This window comes from Mobula hypostoma, chromosome 7 (genome assembly GCF_963921235.1).
Source record: "Mobula hypostoma chromosome 7, sMobHyp1.1, whole genome shotgun sequence".
In the NCBI taxonomy this organism is placed as follows: Eukaryota; Metazoa; Chordata; class Chondrichthyes; order Myliobatiformes; family Myliobatidae; genus Mobula; species Mobula hypostoma.
The window spans coordinates 61,205,563-61,229,268 of NC_086103.1; the positions used below are offsets into that span (position 1 = coordinate 61,205,563).

The 23,706-nt window shown below is 41.6% G+C and overlaps 1 protein-coding gene across 2 annotated transcripts in view; it reads right to left on the reverse strand.

Moving 5' to 3' along the window:
• Nucleotides 1–23,706, reverse strand: part of stk10 (serine/threonine kinase 10) — a 119,810-nt gene that overhangs the window by 75,614 nt on the left and 20,490 nt on the right. For both annotated transcript variants that reach the window (XM_063053513.1, XM_063053512.1), the window contains exon 2: nt 13,403–13,567. In XM_063053513.1, the coding sequence (XP_062909583.1) occupies nt 13,403–13,567 (165 nt within the window). The remainder of the gene's footprint in view (nt 1–13,402; nt 13,568–23,706) is intronic.

Sequence of the window (23,706 nt, forward strand, 5' to 3'; positions counted from 1 at the left end):
ACTTCTCCAATCTGTTGAACCCACCCCCTGTTATTTAGTTTAAATCTCTATCCACAACCCCAGTTATGCAATTCACCAGGATTCAGGTCCCATCACAGTTCAGGTGGAGCCTGTCCCATTGGTACAGCTCCCTCCTTCCCCAGTACTGGTGTCAATTTCCCATGAATTCAGACCTACTTCTCCCACACCAGTCCTTCAGCCAAGCATTTAACTCTGACTCTGATCTTCTTAACCCTGTGCCAATTTGCACATGGCTCAGGTAGTAATCCAGAAATTACCACCTTTTTTGTTCTGCTTTTTAATTTGGTCCCTTGCTGCTCAAATTCCTGCACCAGAACCTTTTTTCTTCTTCTACCTATGTCACTGACACCCACATTGACCACGACAACTGGATCTTTCTCCTCCCACTGCAAACTCCTCTGCAGGTCAGACAAGATGTCCTGAACCTGGGTACCAGGCAGGCAACACAGGCAGCCTTTTCTATCCTTGCAAAAGACAACTCTATCTATTCCCCTAACTATACGGTCTCCAATTACCACCACACTTCTCTTCTCTCTCCCCTCCTGAATGGCTCCCTCAACCACGGTGCCACAGATAGGTTGCTTATCCTTCCTACAGCCCCGACTCTCATCCACACATGAAGCAAGTTTCATCTCTTCCTTCTCCAAGACACCCATGTCCTTCCTCTACTAGTGAACAGAACTGCATACAATTCTGATGTGTCCTTTTAGAGTTGAACACAAATTCTCATCTTTTATACTCAGTGCCCCAACTGGTGAAGGCAACTATATCACAACCTTTTGTTTAAAACCATCTTGTTCAATACATTTGCTCCATTTATATCTTATGCAACCTCAAATCAATTCTAATTAACAGGACTCAGTTCACAGACTGTCTAATGTCTAAAAATCCAGCCATGCAAATCCAGAGGAGCTGTCATTTATATGTAAATTTCAGACACCGATTTTGGTTCTAGCCTCGAGGAAAATACCAGTCTGAAAATCAACAATTAGTCATAAGGTAAGGCATAAAAGCATTCCTGCAAACTTGCACTGAAAATTCAAAAAAGTTATAAAAATCAGATTACAGAGCACATAAAGGGAAACTTTAACAGTTCAAAGTTTCAGACTGTTGGGGTTTCATTTATAATTAAACACCTGGATGCCAATTCCTCTTCTCCAACCAGAAAAAAGAAAAACAAACATGCATCCTATTCCTTACAAAAATTTGCGCAATAGCACAAAGCTTAGAAACTAAGACGTGCCTCAGGAATATAACACCGAGGATAACAAGGCTACATTGGAAGACCCTAACCCTGCTTTGCCCTTCAGTAAGATCATGGTGATCCTCAGTCAACATCAAGTGCATTTCTCCTGCTCTCCTCTTAATTTCTAGCAAAGAACGTCTCAAATATATTCAAATGAGATTACCCATAGGCCTCTCGACTATAGATTAGCAAAATATATAGCAACTGAGTGAAAATACAAGGAGGAACAGGGGTAGGCCATTCAGTCCCTCAAACTTCAACATTCAAGATGTTGGCTGATCGAATCTTCTTGTCGATCCCATTTTCCTTCCAGCTGTTGATTTAATTCAAAACTTAGACTGATAACTACAAGGCCAACTAAGTCCTGACGAAGGGTCTCGGCCTGAAACGTCGACTGCACCTCTTCTTATAGATGCTGCTTGGCCTGCTGCGTTCACCAGTAACTTTGATGTATGAGGCCAACTAAGCTAATCCCTTTTACCTATACAATGTCTGTATCCTTCCACATTCATGCATCCAAGTCTTTTGAATCCCCCTCTCATATCTGCTTCCATCGCCACCCTGGCAGCACATCTCCGGCAAACAATTGTGTAAAAAATATTGCCCCACACATCTCATTTGAACATATCCCTCTCATCTTAAGTGCATGCCCAACTGTCTATTCTATGCCTCTCAATCTTATAAACCTTGCAGATCTCTGCTCAACCTTCACACAATCTAAGTTTGCCCATATAGCATAAGTCCTCTAATCCGAGTATCATCCAAACATTGAATTTCTAGGAGGGGTGGTGAACCTTTGAGAGCATATGCTGAAATTAGCGATAGTCTAAAAAAATTCTAGTGTACCACTAATTTTGAACATATAATTTTGATCATTGATTAATGAATTAGTAACAGTAATTACAGACTTCAAGATAAAAGGAAGAGTCCTGTTGCTTAACGACATGTATTCATTGTTTGACTATTAAAGTATAGCAGAGCCAGATTACAATAAATGCAGCATTTTAGCAAATTTCTTCTAAAATTATTAATACAGGTTCAACACCCCTCACCTGAAATTCCAAAATCCAAAAATGGAAAATTCCACAAGGCGCTGGGAAGATTCCCAGGCAATGCGCAGGTCTCTGTGCACCACAGACAGTTCTGAGAAGTGACCTCACATATGTAAGGAATAGGAGTTAATGAAAAAAAAATACTGCATAAAGCGAAAAATGATTATCTTGATCATGTATTGCAAGAGTGGATTTGTTAGCGCTGGATAAACATATGCCACTTAACAGTATCCTGATCATAAAACAAGCAAAGATCTAACACTACAAACTGAAAATTGAAGGTGATCATGACTATTCAGCAGGCATGATGCAGAAATTTAAGAAAAGGCACAGCAATAAACTTTTAAAGATTTGTGGTGATAAAGTGTCTGCTGATCGTGAAGCAGCAGAGAGATTCAAAGATAAGTTTCCTAAGATCATCACTGATTAAAATCTAACACATCGAATGGCTCCATCAGTACACACGATAAACAAATGTAAGACAAAGACTGCAGACAAGTAACACACAAATCCGGAGCTGGAAAAGGCAATCCCAAGCTGCTGTTGTTGAGTTGTTAAGTCGAGTCTAACTCTTTGTGACCTCATGGACCATAGGATCCATAGGACTTTCATGCCAAGATATGGAGGTAGATTCCCAGGCCTTTCTTCCACGCAGATACTGCTGCTGCACAGCTTGGGTTTGCAGACATCCCACCCTGCAAAAACTCATTTCAAGGAGGTGGCACCATCAATTTGTGGGAGACTCCCAGAACTTCTGGGAGAGGTGGGATGTCTGCAATAGAGTAGCTCCTTAGCAGCTAGCCAGCTAGTTTAAATAACGTTAGCTATGCTAATGAATGAATGACACCTGTTAAACTCATCACCTCAACATGTCTTTTACAGTCTTAACCCACCACGGGCAATAGGAAAGTCACTGTTGCAAACAGTGCAGCAAGCAACTGTCATTATTTTTGACCCCTATTAGGCAGGGGTACACTTTAGGGTAGTCTGGGGTGACGTATGTTTTATTTTTTCTTTTTTTGGAGCACTCTGCCGTGGCGCGCGCATGGCCTCTCTCTCTCCCCCTCGTGCTCTCAATAAAATTGATTTCCGGGACATTGTATATAATTTGCGGGCATCAGGGAGCCACTACTAATATGCGGGAGACTCCTGGAACTTCCGGGAGAGGTGGGATGTCTGGGTTTGAACTCAGGACTAGATACCTTGAAGTCCAGTGCTGATGCCACTACACCACCAGCTGGTCCTGATCCCAAGCTATCTCATTAGGTATTCCAAAATCAAAAAAATCCAAAATCTGGCCCCAAGCATTTTGGATAAGGGGTACTCAACCTGTATTAATATTCTAAAAAGACAATTGAAAAATATTATTCCTTACTGGTATTTTTATTATAACCATTTACTATGCAAATACTGATATGTACATCAGGTCTGCAAGGATTTCAAAACATATCATCCACCTTTGTGTTCTCACAACTGGCTAACTGGCACCAAGCCAGCATACAATGTTTCTTGTGAAAACATTTTATTACTTTAAGCAACATACATCAAAGTTGCTGGTGAACGCAGCAGGCCAAGCAGCATCTATAGGAAGAGGTGCAGTCGACGTTTCAGGCCAAGACCCTTCCTGACGAAGGGTCTCGGCCTGAAACGTCGACTGCACCTCTTCCTATAGATGCTGCTTGGCCTGCTGCGTTCACCAGCAACTTTGATGTATGTTGCTTGAATTTCCAGCATCTGCAGAATTTCTGTTGTTTGCATTTTATTACTTTATTGTATTGACATCATATTTTCATTATAGGTGGGGTTTAAAGAAGAAGGGCACCGCATGCCAACAAATTTGTTTCCCCAAGTGCCATCCTAGACACACGTGCCTCAGGTTCACTATCCCTACATTATGTCTTTAACAAGGAGGTCATACATTAAAATACTCGAAGCAGCATCAGATTAAAACTGCATCAAAGAGATGGAATATTTCCAGAGAGGAACTTGTGAAGGAGAATCTGAAGGATCTATCAGTATTACAGTGGAGTGAAGGGAATTACAGAGGCATGAGAGAGGAGTCCTGTTGCTTATTGGCATGTATTCATTGTTTGACTATTAATAAAAGTATAGCAGAGACAGATTACAATAAATGGAGCACTTTAGAAAATATCTTCTAAAATTATTAACACAGGTTGGAAGGGAACAGTAGCAGGGATGATGGCACAGCAGCAATCACTGGGAGCAATTCAGAAGGTGCAGCATGGATACAACCCAAAGAGGCAGTATTCTAAAGCCAGGATAACGTAATTATGGCTGAAGAGAGAAAAGAAAAGCCAAAGTAAACACCCAAGAGAGGGCATGTAATAGAGCAAAAATTAGTGGGAATTTAGAGGATTGGGAAGCCAACAGGCGCACTTAAAGAAGTCATAAAGGAGGAAAAGATGGAATACAAATGCAAGCTAGTCAATAATATTAAAGATACCAAAAGTTTCTTCAGATATATAAAGTCTGGAAGAGGCGAGAGTAAATATTAGACAACTGAAAAATAATGCTGGGGACATGGAAATAGCAGACAAACTGAATAAGTATTTTATATCAGTCCTCACTGTGAAAGACAATAGCAGTATGCTGGAAGCTCGGAAGTGTCAAGGGGCAGAAATGTGTGAAGTTGCCATTACTAGGGAGGTAGTGCTTGGTAAACTGAAAGGTCAGAAGGTAGATAAGTCAGCTGGACCAGATGGACTCCACCCCAGGGTCAAAAGGAGGTAGCTGAAGAGATTGTGGAGGCATTAGTAGTGATCTTTCAAGAATGACTGGATCCTGGCATGGTTCCAGAAGACCGGAAAATTGCAAATGGCACTCTATTCTTCAAGAAGGGAGAAAGGCAGAAGCGAAAAAAGTTATAGGCCAGTTATTCTGACCTCAGTAGTTAGGAAGATGTTGAAGTCGATTGTTAAGTATGTGGTTTAAGGGTAGTTAGAGGAACATGATAAAATAGGCCATATTCAGCATGGTTTCCTGAGGGAAAAGCTTGCCTGACAAATCCGTTGGAGAAATAACAAGCAGAATAGACAAAGCAGAATTGGCTGATGTTGTGTACTTGGATTTTTTTTTTGAAGTCCTTTGACCAGGTACCACACGAGGCTGCTTAACAAGAGCCAATGGTATTAAAGGAAAGATACTAGCAAGGATAGAAGATGGGCTGATTGGCAGGATGTAAAGAATGAGAATAAATGGAGCCTTTTCTGGTTGGCTGACAGTGACTAGCTGTGTTCTACAGCAGCCTGTCTTGGGCCCCCTTCTTTTTACTTTAGATGTCAATGATTTGGATGATGGAATTGATGGCTTTGAGGCAGAGTTTATGGAGATATGAAGATCGGTGAAAGGGTAGATGGTGTTGACAAAGCAGAGAGACTACAGAAGGACTTGGATTAGAGCAACAGGCAAAGTAGTAGTAGATGGAATACAGTATCAGGAAGTGTATGGTCATGCACTTTGGTAGTAGAAATAAAAGGGTTGACTATTTTGTAACTGGAGAGAAAATTCAAATATTAGGCACCAAGGGACTTAGGAATCCTCGTACAGAATTCCCTAAAGGTTAATTTGCAAGTTGAGTCAGTGATGAGAAAGGCAAATGTGATGTTAGCATTCATTTTGAGAGGATTAGAATACAAAAGCAAGGATGTAACGTTGAGGCTTTATAAAGCACTGGTAAAGTATGGAATACTGAGAGCAGTTTTGGGCCCCTTATCTAAGAAAGGATGTGTGGACATAGAAGAGGGTTCACAAAAATGATTCTGGATCAAAAGGAGCGTCTGATGGCTCTGGGCCTATACTCACTGGAATTTAGAAGAGTGAGTGGTGATCTCATTGAAACCTATCAGATGTTGAAAGGCTTTGATAGAGTGGATATGGAAAGGATGTTTCCTATTGTGGGGGAGTCTAAGACCAGAGGACAGAGCCTCAGAATAGAGGGACCTACATTTAGAATGAGATGAGGAAGAACTACTTTTGCCAGAGAGTGGTAAATCTGTGGAATTTGCTCCTACAGCAGCTGTGGAGGCCAAGCCATTGGGTATACTTAAGGCAGCTGTTGATGGATTCTTGATTAGCCAGGACATGGGGAGAAGGCAGGAGCTGGGGGCTGAGGGGAAAATTGGATCAGCCATGATGAAATGGTGAAGCAGACTCAATGAGCTAAATGGCCTAATTCTGCTCCTTAATCTTAGGAACAAGCCATCCACAGCTCCTCATCTTTGAAAAGTCCCCTGCCAAGAGGGTCTGAAGTTCTGACCTGATTTGTATAGTCTTAGCATCTAATCAATTAAAGATGAACCAAATGTTAAAGGAAAAAAAGCTGGGACTATTTTTGAAATTCTGACATTCCCATTACCTAGAACTTGCCTTTCTCCTTCAGTCATTCCTTTCCTCTGAAATGGCACTGCTGAAGCACCGACAGGCCTAACATGGCACAAGTTCAGCCGCCAGAATCCCCACTGTATTTGCTGCAAGAACCTTGGGGTATTACCAATAGGAAGGGAATCCAATGTCTTAGTGTCACTAGCATGACAATAAAGATTATTTCAAGTTCAGAACTTCTGCACTTGCATGTGTCTTTCGACAGTTGTGGGGTTAACAACAGTTGTTATGCGCAGGCGACCAGATAAGTAATCTCGACTCAAAACATCTACTGCTCATTTCCTTCTACCCATGCTGCCTGACCTTTCGAGTTCCTCTAGCAGCTTTGTGTACTGCATTGAACGTTCAGCTGCATTTTGTTCTTCCTATCCTATGAGCACAATGAAACTTAGAAGTGTTCATACAAGTGGTTCACAGGATTTGAGCTTAACTGTTCAAATGAAAGTTACTGAAAGCATCCCCTTACGTCACTACCTATCACCTATCATATCACTATTCCATCCTTTTCCCCACATGTCCTTATCAGTTCATCAATTCTCCTCCTCACCCGATTCCATCTATTGGCACACAGCCACTGGCTCATCCTTCCCTCTCACCTCTGTACTGGCCATCTCTCCCCTCCACACTCTCAGTCTTAAGTAGGGGTTCAAACAGAAATGCTGACCATCCCTTGACCTCCTCAGACCCACTGTTTTCTTCCAGCAGTTTTCTGACTCTACATTCTAGCATATGCATACTCTTGCGTCTCAGTCACTTAAATCAGAGGAAAGTACATCTAATTCAAGTTCGTCTACTTGTTCTATATCTTCAACATATTTTTAAAAATCCCTCACCTGTCATCTTTAAACCATACAATACAATAAGAACTATGTGTAGTGCTCAGCAAGTTAAATGTCTTTAAATGCAAGGAAACACAAAGCAAAAATTATTGCTGCTATAATTATCACATCTGGCTTAATTGTGAATCAGAGTTTGTCATCACAGGGATGCAATCCTTTTCCCCAACCAATTTAGTGCATTTGCCATTTGGGCATTTGTCAGATGTGTCATATTTGTAAATTTACTTCAAGGCCATTTTTACTTGAACTTCGAGTTAAATATTCAGTGCTTGTTGGCAAGTGCACAATTTATAACAGCCTTGAACCCTGTGCCAGCTGATTTTCATCCAAGATGCATCTGCAACAAGACATCAGTAGAGCATGTGGCAAAGGCTACAGGTAATGGGTTTAATCTTCCAGTCTGTAACAATGAAATTGTGATGCATTGGAAACTGTATGTTGCACAAGTAGGGGTGACACTGCACTGCAGGTAGAGCCACTGCTTCAAAGCATCAGAGACACAGGCTCAATCTTGATCTGGGGTGGTGTTGTGTGCAGTTTGTATATTTCCCCGTAACTGTATGGGCTTCCCCCAATTTTCTCCCAAGTCCTAAAGATGCACAAGTTGTGAGGTTAACCGGCTCCTGCAAATTACCCGAAATGAGTAGGAAGATGGTAGAATAATCAATTGCCAATGACACTATAAAATACCCTCCCATGCCTCACTGGCGGATCAGGCCATTTCTTTAGCATTTATCTGTTTTTTTTTAAAAACAAGGCCGAGTTGTTTTTCTCTTGTTACGATGGAAAGCATGCAAGGAGCCAGCCAGGTTCAAACCCAGGATCACTCTCCTTGAAGTCCAGTGCAGATGCTACTACACCACCAGCCAGCTAGTGGCACCATGACCATAACTAAAAGGGCAACTAACAGCAGTTCTACCAAGTTGCACAATGGAAGAGAGGGAATGCATGGACATTGGGTCAATATACTCTCTAAGGGTAAGTCATGATAAGAAGGAATGCTGCTGCAAGTTTTCATTGCATACATGTATTTGTGCATGTGACAAAAATCAATTTTGACACAGTAATTTTTGATTAAATATTCTGTGCTGGTCTGGGGTTTCAAAAACTTGGTTGGGAGAATTCAGATAGTTACAGGAATAATCTTTAGTGGACAATGATCGACAATATTAGTGGTATTTCAGCAAATAAAGTTTATGAGAAACAGTATGATGCTCTGCAAAGACCATTTAATGAATTTGTTGTGGAGGTATTGATGGAGAGTGGAGCCTAGGAGAGGGAACAGTGCACAACTTCAGCCACCACACAAGCTTAGTGCAACAGGAAATGACTACAGAGGTTGGTTCACAAATTAGATGATCGCAGGACACAAGGTCAGATCAGGAATGAATTTAAATGCTGGATCACTGCGAAGGTGCCAGGGTCCTGGGATATACTGTACTGCACAAAAGTCTTAAACGCACATGTTAAAAAAAATCTGTAAAGCAAATATGCTTTCAAAAATAATGGAATGATAAGTTTCTAAATATCAAAAAACTATAAAGAACAGTAAACAGTAAAAAAAAACTAATGAAAACAATATTTGGTGTGACCACCTTTTGCCTTTAAAACTGCGTCAATTCTCTTAGGTACACTAGCTTGCAGTTTTATAAGAAAATTGGCTGGTAGGTTGTTCCGAGCATTTTTGGAGAACTAGCCACAGTTCTTCTGCAGATTCTGGATGCCTCGCGTGCTTCTGTCTTGTCCAGGTACTCCCATACAGCCTTGATGTTGTTGAGATCAGGGCGCTGTTTTGGCCATACTGTCTGCTGCAGAACTCCTTGTCCTTTTTTCTGAAGATAGCTCTTTATGACCTTGGCTGCGTGTTTGAGGTCATTGGCCTGCTGCAGAATGAATTTGGGACTATCAGATGCCTCCCTGATTATATTGTCTGATGGATGAGAATCTGTTCATATTTCTTAGTATTAAGGATTCCATTAATTCTGGACAGATCAACTCCACTTGCAGAAATGCAGCCCTGAACTTGCAGGGAATCTCCACTGTGCTTCACTGCTGGTTGCAGACACTCATCCATGTAGTGTTCTCCAGCTCCTCTATGAACAAACTGCTTCCTGTCTGAGCCAAAAACTTCGTATTTTGACTTGTCAGTCTAGAGCATTTGTTGCCATTGTTAAACATCTGAGCCCTTGTGTTCTTGTATGTAGGTGTGTCTCTCTTAGCTTTGTTTCCACTTCAGAGGAATGGCTTTTTGGCAGCAACTCTTCCATGAAGACCATTTCTGACAAGACTTCTCTGGACTGTAGAGGGGTATACTTGGGTTCCAGTGGTTTCTGTGAGTTCAGAGCTGATAGCAGTGCTGCACTTCTCCTGACATAAGGGACATCAGTTTGATGTATCTTGTCTGCTGTACTCAGTTTCAACCACTGTGACCTCAACCCTGCCCATTCCTTTGTGCTTCTTTAGAAGAGCTTGAACAGCACATCTTAAAACTCCTGTCTGCAGTGAAATTTCTGCTTGGGAGAAGCCTTGCTGATGTAGGATGACTACCTTGTGTCCTTCACCCAATTTGACTCCTTCTACATCTGCTTATTTTACAATTAATTAGTTTAGTTCATTCAACTCATTATGTCATTGATCATTAGCATCCTGTTTGTTATCTTAGTTTAATCATGCACTGGGCTACATATCTACAAAGTAATCACATTTTTTTTATTTGAAAAGTCATCTATTACTGAATATATTTTACTTTAATGAAATACAAACATTCCTCTGCAACATTAAATTTTTTTGGAAAATGAATGCCTGGAAATCTAAAATTTGCTCTTTTGTGAAATGCAAAAGACAAAAAACTAAACATCCAAAACAAAATTTATATTCAAAATCTAGGGTGCCCAAGACTTCTGTACAGTAGTGCAGTTAAGTTTGACTGTCGAGAAAAAAGCAAATAAATTATAGTCAGCTAAAGGACTTGTACAGCACCTCACTTCCCTTTCAGAATGTCCTAAATTGTATCACAATGAAATATTTTTGAAAAGGTAGTGACTGTCATAGGAAATGCAACAAACAAAAAAGTGGAAATGACCTGATAAAGGTCTAGAAATCGGATTTCCCTTTTTGATGTGAAAAATATGTGCTCTAGTATCAGAGTTCATGTCCAACTGAATTTCATGCACAAAATTTAAAATTAATCAAAGACTCATTGAAAACAACAGTGATGGTTTATGCCCAAAATTATGCAATGAAACAGAACCAATGAGCTTCACAGCAGGAGCTGCATGAAAAGGCTCCAGTTGCTGCATACTTACAACTCAGACCACCTGGACTGTGGACGAGTTCTGCACATGACAACGGTAGTACAGACCATCATGGAGGTAGAAAAGAATGCAGCTGAGTAAGGAAGTTATCGCCTATATACACTGGAACAGGCCCTTCAGCTCACAATGTTGTCCCAAACTAATTCAATTTGGCACAACATCCAATCCCTTATTTCTCCATTTGCTCCATTTTATTGTGGCTACCCAAGGTTCTCTTAAACTCTATCCTATTACTCATCTATGCCTCCCATTACTCTCTAAAATTTGTATTAGGGCTCCCCTTAGCGTCTGCTGCTCCAAAGGAGACTGCCTTTGTCTGTTCAAATTCTCCTTACAGTACAAGTCCTTGAATCGAGGCAGCATCTGGTAAACTCTATTCATAACCCCTATACCCTTCCTGTAATGGGACAACTAGACTTGAACGCAATACTCCAAATAAATTGTCATTCTGTGCATAACTCACACCTGAAAAACATCATACACCCTCAGAGAATCTATATATTTAAATACAACTCAGAAGTGATTGTGGTACAATCTAACTCTTGGTCAAGTTATTTTTCTCTAAAGTGTTGCACAAGGAGAGTTGCCAGGTGGTCTAATTTCTGAACTGTTTCAGTGAGGTTGATGAAATTGATATTAATGATGATACTGGCCAGAACCTCTCTCCCCAGCTTTTTAATCAAAATATTTGCCATGAGATCCCAGATCTTGGAAACAGCAGACAGAAAGTTACTTCACCGAAACGGCAGCACCTCTAACAGTGTCACTATTGATATTTTTGCCCTAAATCTCTGCAATGAAATCTGCAACTTCTGGCACAAAGGCAAGCTGCCACCAGCTGAGCTGCAGCGTTACAAAACGTTTTAAAATCTTAATGGCAAGAGATCTGTGACAAAGCTTTTCATAACTAAAGAAACAGAGCAAGACTTATGAAAATGTTCAGCAGTAGAGGAAAAAGGTTAACCTCTTTCCAGAAGAATTGTAGAGCTTGGGCAAATTTTGAGGAGAGGGAGAATAGAGGGGGGTGCTGCAGATGTTAAAAAATTAACAGCCACACAAAATGCTGGAGGAACTCAGCAGGACAGGCAGCAGTTATGGAAATGAATAAACAATCAATGTTTCGGGTCGAGATCCTTTTTCAAGACTGGAAAGGGCGGGGGGAGGACACCAGAATAAAAAGGTTAGCGGGGTGGGGGGAGGTGAAGGAGGATAGCCAGAAGATGATAGGTGAAACCAGATGGGCAGGAAAGGTAAAGGGCTGGAGAAGAAGGAATCTGATAGGAGAGGAGAGTGAACTATAGAAGAAAGGAGGTGAAGACTCAGGGGAATTGATAGTCAGCTGAGAAGTAGTAAGAGGCGAGAGTGGGGAATAGGAGAGGGAAGGGGGAGAGAAACATTTTTTTTTAAGCTAGGAGAAATCTATATCCATGCCATCAGACTGGGGGCTACCCACAGGGTGTTTCTCCTCTACCCCAAAGATGGCCTCATTTTTGCACAAGAGGAGGCCATAGACTGACATGTCAGAATGGGAATGGGAATCAGAATTAAAATGTTCGGCCAGGAAGTTCTTCTTTTGGTGAATGGAGCAGAGGTGTTCGAAGCAGTCCTCCAATTTAGGTCAGGTCTCACCAATGTAGAGAAGGCCACATTAGGAGCACCAGATGTAATAGACAACCCCAGCAGATTAGCTGGTGAAGGGCACCAATGTAGAGCTCCTCCCAAGGAACTTGAGGATAGATAGAGTGGAAATTCTCGATATCGGAGGCTACTAGGGCAGGTAACGAAGATTAGAGGATGAAACACCCTTGGCAGACTGCATGGGAATCTAGAGGTGAATGATTTTATGGGAAGGGTGCAATTATGTTAAGAAATATTTACATGCCCGAGGAGGAACAGAAAGGCAAAGAGGACAGACAAACAGCAGAAACATCAAGAACAAAGGTTCTCAAATTTGATGGTGAGAGAATGGAGCAAAGGCCAGATCAAAGTAACAAGTTTGAAAAAGAAGCTTTTAAGAGCTTGCCAAGAATGTCTCATAAAAAGATTTAATCTTTTTATTTCAGTTTAACAATACAAGCAATTGTGTCAAGATCTGAACACAGATGGAGAAAATTTTAAAAGAAAAAGGCACACTGTTTTAAAGCTGTTATACTTTGCAGGAATATTCAGATTTTACTTTTCTGCGATGCTTAATGTTTCCAAATACACTAAGGTACATTGAGCCTCTACAACACTTGTGAACTATCCTTCGTTTGTCTGAGAAATTTCAGAGTTTTAGTTTCTGTAATGTACTATCATGTCAGAACAGAGCACGGGGACATATCCACAGCTATATTCACAAAACAGTCAAATTCCTTTGGAAATCAAGGGTGGAAAACATAGAAGTATACTTTCAAGGCAACTTCCATACAAATCCCGGCAGCCTTCACAAGAATAATGCCAGGATCTTGCCCCAAGTTCTTTACAACCTCAAACTAAACAACTAAAAGGATTTTACATTATAGAATAAAAATAATTTTTCATTCTTACCCATAACTTATTCTCATAAAAGAAAGCATCCAGTTGTTTAACAATATAAATATGGTCACACGAGGCCAGAATTTCAATTTCCACCATGTAGTCTTCAAGTTCTTCTTCACTCTTGACTTCAATAACTTTTGCAGCAGCTAAAACACCAGTTTCCTTGTTTTTGGCCTGTAACAGAAAAAAAAGCAACTTATTTGTGACAAACAATATACAGAAATTTGTCAAATGGAAAAGCAAACTCATTTAACATCTCCACCCCAGTTAATCTTTTCTGTCCTGAATTTGCAAAAGTATCCTTAATTCATTGTTAGGGAGTTCCAAGTCTAGACACAGTGAAGAAAGAAAAATGATGTGCAGCTTAGAAGGGAGCTTGGAAGTATTTGAACTCTCATGTCACTTTGAAATTATCTTTCTAGGTAGCAAAGATCACAGGTTTGGGAAAACTGTACAAGAGTCCTGGCAAGCTGTTGCATTGATGTTTTTATAATTCACAACATAGACGCATGTCAAAGCAGATCCTTTGTCTGGGTGGAATTGAGCACTGGAGCTACACTCGTTTGGGCAAGTATTCCATCGCACACATAACATGCCATGTAGATGGTAATAGACTCAAATCAAGAAGAGTATCATATGATACAGGACATCGCATACAGCTGGGGTAATTATGATCAGTCTGGTTGTACAGATGTTTTTTTTTAAATGAAAATATTAAGGAAAATCAGAAAGCCAGCTTTGATCTCATTGACAGGCAGCCTACCACTGTTTCCATGACTGTAAGACGGACAAAGCAAAAATCATTTTAGACACAGTAGATTGTAAGGTGAATCGGCATAGACTTGAGAAATGACAGGCAGGAGAAATTGAGAAGGTGGAGTTCACTTACAAGAAACGAAGTAAGATTCTTTGAAAGAGTTAAAAGGACTGCTTAAACAAAAGGGAAAACAGATAATGAGCAGAGAAATGCATAATCATAACCTTAACAAGTTGATAAAATGAAACAAATACAAAGTTCAAAGTAACATTATCATCAAAGTACATATATGTCACCATACATAACCATGACATACATATTCTTGCGAACATTCTCAATAAATCCAGTAACCATTATAGAATCAACGAAAAACTGCACAAAGAGGGCAGACAACAGTGTGCAAAAGACAAACTGTGCATATACAAAAAAAAGATAATAATAATAATAAAGAAATAAAGAAATAAGCAATAAATGAAATGAAGAATCCTTGAAACCGTCCATAGCTTGTGGGAACAGTTCTGCAATTGGGCAAGTAAAGTTGAGTGAAGTTATCCCCTCTGGTTCAGGAGCCTGGAGTGTGAGGGGTAATAACTGTTCCTGAACCTGGTGGTGTGAGCCCCAAGGCTCATATACCTTCTTCCTAATGGCAGCAGTGAGAAGAGAGCACGACCTGGGTGTTGGGGGTCGCTTATTGATGTTGGCCTTCCTGCAACAATGCTCAGGATGTGCTCAATGTTAGGGATGGGCTGACAGACTGGGCCGCATCCACTACTCTCTGTAGGATTTTCTATTCAAGGCCATTGGTGTTTCTAGAACAAGCTGTGATGCAGCCAAGATACTCTCCGGCACATACCTACAGAAGTTTATCTAAGTTTTAGAAGTCACGCTGAAGCTTTGCAAACTCCCAAGTAGGGGGTGCTGCCGTGCTTTCTCCCCAATTGCACTTAACGTGCTTCGCTCACGACAGGTCCTTCGAAATAATAACACCAAGGAACTTAAAGTTGCTGACTGTCTCCACCTCTGATCCACCAATGAGGACTGGCTCATGGACCTCTGGTTTATTCCTCCTCGGGTCAATAATCAGCTCCTTGGTCTTGCTGACGTTGAGAAAGAGGTGGTTGTTGAGGCACCACTCAGCCAGATTTCCAGTCTCCCTCCTATATGCTGACGTCAGCACTTTTGCTTTGGTCTACAACAGTGGTGTCGTCAGCAAACCTGAATATGGCATTGGAGCTGTGCTTAGCCACAAAGCCTTAAGTGTAAAGTCAGTAGAGCACACAGCTTTGTGGTGCACCTGTGCTGATGGAGATTGTGGAAATAATGTTGTTGCCAATCAGAACAAGGGTCTGCAGGTGAGGAAATCAAAGATCCATTTGCACAAGGAGGTACTGAGGCCAAGGTCTTGAAACTTATTGATTAGTTTTGAGGGATTGTTAGTATTGAATGCCAAGCTGTAGTTGATAAACAGCATCCTGATGAATGCATCTTTGCTGTCTAAATGTTCCGGGGTTGAGTGAAGACCCAATGAGATAGCATCTGCTGTGGACCTGTTGTGATGGAGCAAATTGGAGCAGGTCCAAGTCGCTTCTCAGGCAGCAGTTGTTATGTTTCATCACCAACCTCTCAAAGCACTTCATCACAGTTGATGAAAATGCTACTGGATGATATTCATTGAGGCAGGTTATTACGTACTAGGCTCGAAACAGGTAGGTACCTCTGACTGCAAAAGTGAGGGGTTAAAGATCTCAGTGAACACTCCAGCCAACTGAACAGCAACAGGTCTTTTCGTGGGATCACCCTCCTGAAGGATGCTCTCACATCAGCCTCAGAGACTGAAATCATAGGATCATTGCTGGGTTATCAGAGTTTTTGATGGCTCCTCCAAGTTCAGACGGTCAAAGCAATCATAGAAGGCATTGAGCTCTTCTGGAAGCAAAGCCCTCTTCTCACCTAAACGCTATAAGAGGTGATTGCATTCAAGCTCTGCCAGAGCTGTCAAGCACATTTCATTGATTCGTTTAGTCCAGAATTGCCACTTCATCCAGGAGATGGCTTTCCAGAGATCGTACCTGGACCTCTTGAATCTTTCTTGGCAAGAAATCACAAAAGATTACTTTCAATTCTTCTTCAAATACTGATTATGCTAACTGAAATAGTAAATTCTAATTCCTTTAGTTTGCCTACATATTCAAACAACAGTATGTGATAACCAGCCCATTGACTGAACTTGATCACGTGGCAATGCACATTCATTCTTCTGGTGTGAACTATAAAGCCTGCTGTACTAAGCAGCTTTCTTGCTGTAAGCAGTGACCTGCAGTCAATTATTTTTAGTCTTATCAGAGCCAAAGACTTGGCATGGCTAGACACTGGAGCACTGACGAAGCTAAACCCCTCAACTTGAATCCCTAGCAAATTGATTCTACACTTCAATACCTCCATCTTATTAATAGTATCATGACCAACATGATTGAAATGGCTCCTTTAGCCCACAAGTATGGCCTAGAAGTTCCAGTTCTACCCCAGGTGAATTCTACACCCCATTCACACTCTGACCACGTCGTTAGTCCCTACTCTGTTCAAGAAGCTCAATGCAAGCTCAAAGAACAGCACCTATTAGGCACAAAGTATTCCAGAAGCAACACTATACTGTATATCCAAGATTTCCAGCACTCAGCTTTTACTGGAAAACAAAAACATGTCTCTTTTGGTAATTTTATAGCTTTTTATTTCCTACTTAAACCACTGCTAACATTATTCAAGCTGTACACCAACTTTTAGCACCCTTGAGGTAGCTCCCCTTTGTTTCCTCCACCCCGCACCCTTTTCTCCAAAGTGAAAACACTTTACCTTTAACCTTTGCTGGTTCTAAGGATAGACATCAACTGAAAAGTTAACACTTTCTCATTCCTGTCTGAATTACCCAGTATTGCAACTAAAATAACATTTGGTTGTCTGTATCAATTCACATTGGTAGCCCAAACTTTAACCCAATTCACACAAATCCAGACTCAGCACCTGTATTTACACAATACTTTCAACACAGAGATACATTTTCTGTCTGTCACTGCCCAGAGGTGCTAACATTAGCAGGACTGAATGTGGACAAACTTATCTCCTGAACATTGATGAAGGTAGAACAGTAGTGTATATGGATTTCAGCAAGGTATTTTATAAAGTTCCCCATGCAAGGCTCCTTCAGAAAGTAAGGAGGCATGGGATTCAAGGAGACCTTGCTTTATGGATCCAGAATTGGCTTGTCCACAGAAGGCAAATGGTGGTTGTAGATGGTTCTTATTCTGCATGGAGGTTGGTGACCAGTGATGTTCCACAGGGATCTGTTCTGGGACTTCTCCTTTTTGTGATTTTTATAAATGACCTGGATGAAGTAGAAGGGTGGGTTAGTAGGTTTGCTGATGACACAAAGGATAGGGGTGTTGTGGATAGTGTGGAAGGTTGTCAAAGGTTACAGTGGGCATTGATAGAATGCAGAACTTGCCTGAAAAGTGGGACATGGACTTCAACCCAGATAAGTGTGAAGTGGTTCATTTTAGTAGGTCCAATTTGAAGACAGAATATATTAATGGTAAGACTCTTGGCAGTGTGGAGGATCAGCGAGATCTTGGGGTCTGTGTCCATAGGACACTCAAAGCTGCTATGCAGGTTGACAGTGTAATTAAGAAGGTGTGTTGGCCTTCATCAACCATGGGACTGAGTTCAAGAACTGTGAGGTAATGTTACAGCTATACAAGACCTTGGTCAGACCCCACTTGGAGTCCTGTGTTCAGTTCGGGTCACCTCACTACAGGAAGGATGTGGATACTATAGAGAGAGTGCAGAGGAGATTGGAGGGCGTACCTTATGAGAATGGATTGAATCAACTTGGCCTTTTCTCCATGGAGTGACGGTGGTTGAGAGGTGACCTGATAGAGATGTATAGGATGATGAGGGACACTGATCATGTGGATAGCCAGAGGCTTTCTCCTAGGGCTGAAATGGCTAACATAAGCAGGCAGAGTTTTAAGGTGCTTGGAAACAGGTATTGAGGGGATGTCAAGGGTAAGTTTTTCCCCCACACAGGGGGCGGTGGGTGCATGGAATGCAATGCATTGCCAGCAGCGGTGGTGGAAACGGATACAATAAGGACTTTTAAAAGCCTCTTATATAGGTACACGGAGTTTAGGAAATTAGAGGGCTATGCGCTAGGGAAATTCTAGGCAGTTTCTATAGTAGGTTACATGGTCGGAACATTTTGGGCCGAAGTGCCTGTAATGTGCTGTAAATTTCTATGTTCTATGAACATCCGCGCTCACCCCATCTTCCTGCTACCTTAACAGTGACAGACTTCCTCTTATCCTTGCCTACCGTGCCACAAGCCTCCACATCCAACACATCATTCCCCGCAACCTCCGCCATCTCCAAAGGGATCCAACCACCAAACGCATCTTTACCCCCCCCATTCTGCTTTCCGCAGGGATCACTCCCCCTGTGATTCCTGTGTCCATTCGTCCTTCCCCACTCATCTCCCTCTCGGCACTTTATCTCTGAAAGTGGCCAAAGTGCTAGACCTGCCCATTCACCTCCATTCAGGGAGCCAAACAGTCCTTCCAAGTAAGGCAACACTTCACCTGCAAATCTGTTGCGGCCGTCTATTATGTCTAGTGCTCCCAATGTGGCCTCCTCTATATTGGTACTTGTCTTAAATTGGGGCACCACTCTGTCAAGCAACTCTGCTTCATTCTCCGTAAGCGGAGCTTCTCAGTAGCCAAGTATTCAAATTCCAAATTCCTATTCTGGCCCACCGGTCCACGGCCTCCTCTTGTGCTACGATGAGGTCACTCTCAGCGTGGAGGAGCAAGACCTCATATTCCATCTGGCTAGCCTCCAACCCGGTGACATGAGTATCGATTTCTCCTTCTAGTAAAAAAAAATTTCCCTCCCTCTCCCCTCATCTTCTATTCCCCACTCTGCCCACTTAACCCCCTAACACCTTCCCATGGATCCCCCTCTTCCTTCCTTGTCTCCCATGGTCTACTCTCCCCTCCTATCAGATTCCTCCTGCTCCAGCTCTATCTTTCCCACCCACCTGGCTTCACCTATCACTTTCTAGCTAACCTTCTTCCCCTTCTCCACTGTGTTATTCTGCCATCTTCCCCTGTCCTTTCCAGTCCTGAAGGAGAGTCTCGACCCAAAACTTCGACTGTTTATTCATTTCCATAGCCGCTGCCTGACCTGCTGAGTTCCTCCAGCATTTTGTGTTGCTTTGAATGTGGGCAAGATGGATCTCCTACCTCATGTGAAAAAGTTCTCCAGTTTTTCCAGTTATACAACCCTCTTTTCCCCAAATATGTCATAAAAGAATTGTGCCTATATTTCAGACAACAAGCCCAGTATATACCACCTAATAAAGGGTACCGTTTACTGCACTACCAAATAGAAATATCAACACCACAAAGAGTTGACAAAGCAAATCATAAGAAAATAGTTTCACTTGCTACATGCAAACACAAGGAATTCTGCAGATGCTGGAAATTCAAGCAACACACATCAAAGTTGCTGGTGAACACAGCAGACCAGGCAGCATCTCTAGGAAGAGGTACAGTCGACGTTTCGGGCCAAGACTCGTCGTCAGGACTAACTGAAAGAAGAGCTACCCAAAACGTCGACTGTACCTCTTCCTAGAGATGCTGCCTGGCCTGCTGCCTTCACCAACAACTTTGATGTGTGTTGCTTCACTTGCTACAGCTTTTTTCAATTGTCAAACTGTACATTATTCCTCAGTCTTTCAGGTTACCTGCAACATTTGAGAAAAGTTGAATTTAAAGAATTACTGGCAAAAAAAAAAGCAATGTAGAATTAACCGCAACTTTTATTTCAAAGACCAACAGCAGCACAGGTTGAACGGCCACTCTTCACTACGTTTCTATTGCAGAATTATGTCACTTAATAACCCAAATCAAAATTGTTTTAAATTTAATAGTGGCATGGGGCACCTCTTACTGACTCATTTTATACATAACTGTACTTAGATTATTTTCTACTGTTCTTGCTGTAGAAACATTCAGAAACACAGAATTGTCACCATTTAAGTTAAAAATGTTGTCCTTCAGTTGTCCCACCCCACCCAATTCCAGTTCCTTAAATGCTGAAATAGTTCTCTTTTGCTCATTCTACTCAAAATTATCTGATCCACCCATTTCCTATCCCCCACACATGTCATTTTCAAGATGCATTCTAAGTTTCAGTTTCTAGGTGATCTCAATACAGTGAATGCAGTGAAACCACAAAAAAAAACACCCATCCCATTTGCAGCTCCAAGTCAAATTCACTCATACAAACAAGAGGTCAGATTCACTCGAGCTCCATCACATCAATATGAGGAAACAGTCTCATACCTGCCTTGCATTAAAAAGTTTCGTCTCTCAAACTGCATATCAAGAATACAGCATACTTTTGAGACTGTTCAGTTGCCAGCTTTGACATCATAGACCTTTAAACTAAATGAGTGGGAGAGTTTTATTCCTAAATGATTACCAATTTATAGCAGATAATCTAATTTTACCATTGTGCAAGCTGTCTCAGATTTAAATTATAACAGCCGATGAGATGATGTGTTACCAACAAGCTCAACTATACTCTCAGCATAACAAGACTACTAGATATTCCATCAATCAAATATAGCTAGGCCAGACTCACTAACAACTTAATTCTGTATGATCATTTGATTCTTTGGATCTGGTTCGACTTTCCATTATGTTGGTGTTTCACTGACAATGAAGAACATTTAGCCGAAAATCATTTCTGGCTCATTTCAGCAGCGAATGAAGTACCTTCGCCAACCAAGTAATTGAGGCAGATTTATGAAAAAATATTCAATCATATTGTTAATTAAGCAAAAAATTTGGAAAATATGTAAAGTGAAGGTTTAAGAATTAGTCAGAGTTGGAGCAATACAGCACCAACACAGGCCCTTTGGCACAACCAGTCCATGCCAATCATGGTACTCTCAGCCAATCAAAATATCATACATCCACCCTAAGCCCCATTCTCCGATTACATACTTGTCAGAGTGCCTCTTAAATGATAGCTGCCTCAACCACTTCTTCTGGAAGGTCATTCCACATACTCACCACCCTCTGAAAAATTTTCCCTCTGCCCCTTCTTTTGGACTCCCCTGCCTTGGGATAAAGTTCGTTACTTTATCTATACCTCTTTTTTAAAACACTTTTAACAATGTTTAACACTTCTATAATATCACCCCTCATTCAACTACATTCCAAGGGAAAAGAGACTCACCCTAACCTCACCCTTAACTCAAGCCCTCTAGTCCTGGTTATCAACCTTGTAAATCTTCTGTACTCTTTCCAATTTAGCTACGTCTTTCCTAAAAAAGGGCGACCAAAACTGTGCACAGTTCTCCAAGAGCAGCCTCAGCAACAACTTGCACAACTACAATATAATGTTTCAACTCCCATTTTCCGTGTACTGACTGATGAAAGCCAGCATGCTAAAACACCTTTTCACCATCCTTTCTCCCCGTTAGCCTAACTTTCAACAAACTGCACTTGTACTCCGAGGTCACTGTTAAACAAATTATTAACAACCGAGTGCCCTACCATTCATAGCACGAGTTGTATTTTCCAAAATGCATCACCTCATACTTATCTGTACAGGTTTCCCCCACCATCTGAAGGTAGAGCGTTCCTATGAAACGGTTCGTAAGCCGAAATGTTGTAAAACGAAGGAGCAATTACCATTTATATGGGAAAATTTTGTGAGCGTTCGCAGACCCAAAAATAACCTACCAAATCATGCCAAATAACACATAAAACCTAAAATAACAGTAACATATAGTAAAAGCAGGAATGATATGATAAATACACAGCCTATATAAAGTAGAAATACTTTTCCACAATCATTACTGAATTGTTCTCTGGAGCGAAAATCTCACGCAAGCGCCGTCAGCAGAAAATCTCACACAAGCGCTGTTGGCAAAAGCACACGCAAGCGCTCTCCAGTAACATTTAAGCTCTTAAGCTACCAAATCATACCAAATAACACATAAAAATACACAGCCGATATAAAGTAGAAATAATGTATGTACACTGTAGTATCACTTACGGGAATCGGGACAGCACCGAGCACACTGATGATGGTGTGTTGGGCTGAGTCGGAGTTTGGGTGGTGCAGTGGCCCCCACCCTCCAGGCCGCTGAGCGATACTTTGCCGCGAAGAACGCAGGGGTCCAGCAGTAGCCGGGAGGTACACAGCACATCTTTAAGAAAAAAGCCGAAACAAACATGCCAATTAATTAGGTGCCACCTGTAATTGTCGGCCCAGATCAGTGCCGATTTCCAATTGCATCGTCTCTGATCTGGGCCAACAATTATGTGTCGGTGGCACCTAATTAATTAGCATGTTTATTTCAGCTTTTTTCTTAAAGATGTGCTGTGTGCCTCCCGGCTACCTTTGCATTCTCCACGAATCGGTATCTGTCCGTGGCCTGGGGGTTGGGGTGGTGGGACGTTGGGGTGTCATCTCATCACCTATTTCCAGTAGAGCAGGCAGTTCATCTTCTCCTATGACTTCCCGCCTCGATGTCAAAGGTCGAGGTTCGTCGTCTGCTGTGGCTGATGTGGAAGGCTTGCTTGACTGCTGAGCCTTGCGTATTTTTCTATCACACAGTTCTTCAATAAGGACTCAAACCATCCTGCAAATATCCCTTAAATCGACCTAACCTTTCAAAATTAAAGTCGTACTTTATCATTGCAGCGAAAATCTCACACAGTTGCTTCACGTTCAGTTCCTGGACAATTTCACTTTCGCTACTGCATTCGGTTTCGATTGTTATCCTTTCCTCTTCCAATTGCATCAGCTCTTCATCTGTCAGTCCTTGGTGATGGGATGCCAAAACCTCTTCAACATCATCTTCGTCAACTTCCACAAGCCAAGCTCACGTTGTCCTTACTTTGTTCGCCACGATCAAGACTCTTAATTATGTCTAGTTTTATGGTAAGTGTAATACCCTTACAAGCTCTTTCAGGCTTTTCCAATACCATAGAACTCATCTTGCAAACGGCTGCTCACAGCCTCGCGTTTAAGCAATGCCGGCGAGAATCCGGGGGAGAGCAGCTGCTCGGGGCGCGCTGATTTTTTAATCAAGCGCTGAATTTTTTATCACACGTTGAGTTTTTGTAACAGTGAAAACACCTTCTGAAAGCGAAAATAGGGTACTAATGTAGGTCTTTCGTAACAGTGAGGTTTTGAAAAGCGGGGAACACCTATACAGAAATCCATTTGCCACTCCTCAGCCCTGAACACTTCCCTAACATATAGATCCCCCTGTAACCTATGATAATCATCTTCACTATCAAGAATTCCTTAATTTTGTGTCATCTGTAAACTTACTGCTCAAGCCTTGAGCATTCACATTCCAATCATTAAAATAAACATAATAAACGTCCTGATGCTGACCCCTGAAGTACACCATTAGTCACCAGATGAGGCATATTCCAGATTATCAATCAGAGGAATAAATCAGTAAAATGGTATTTAG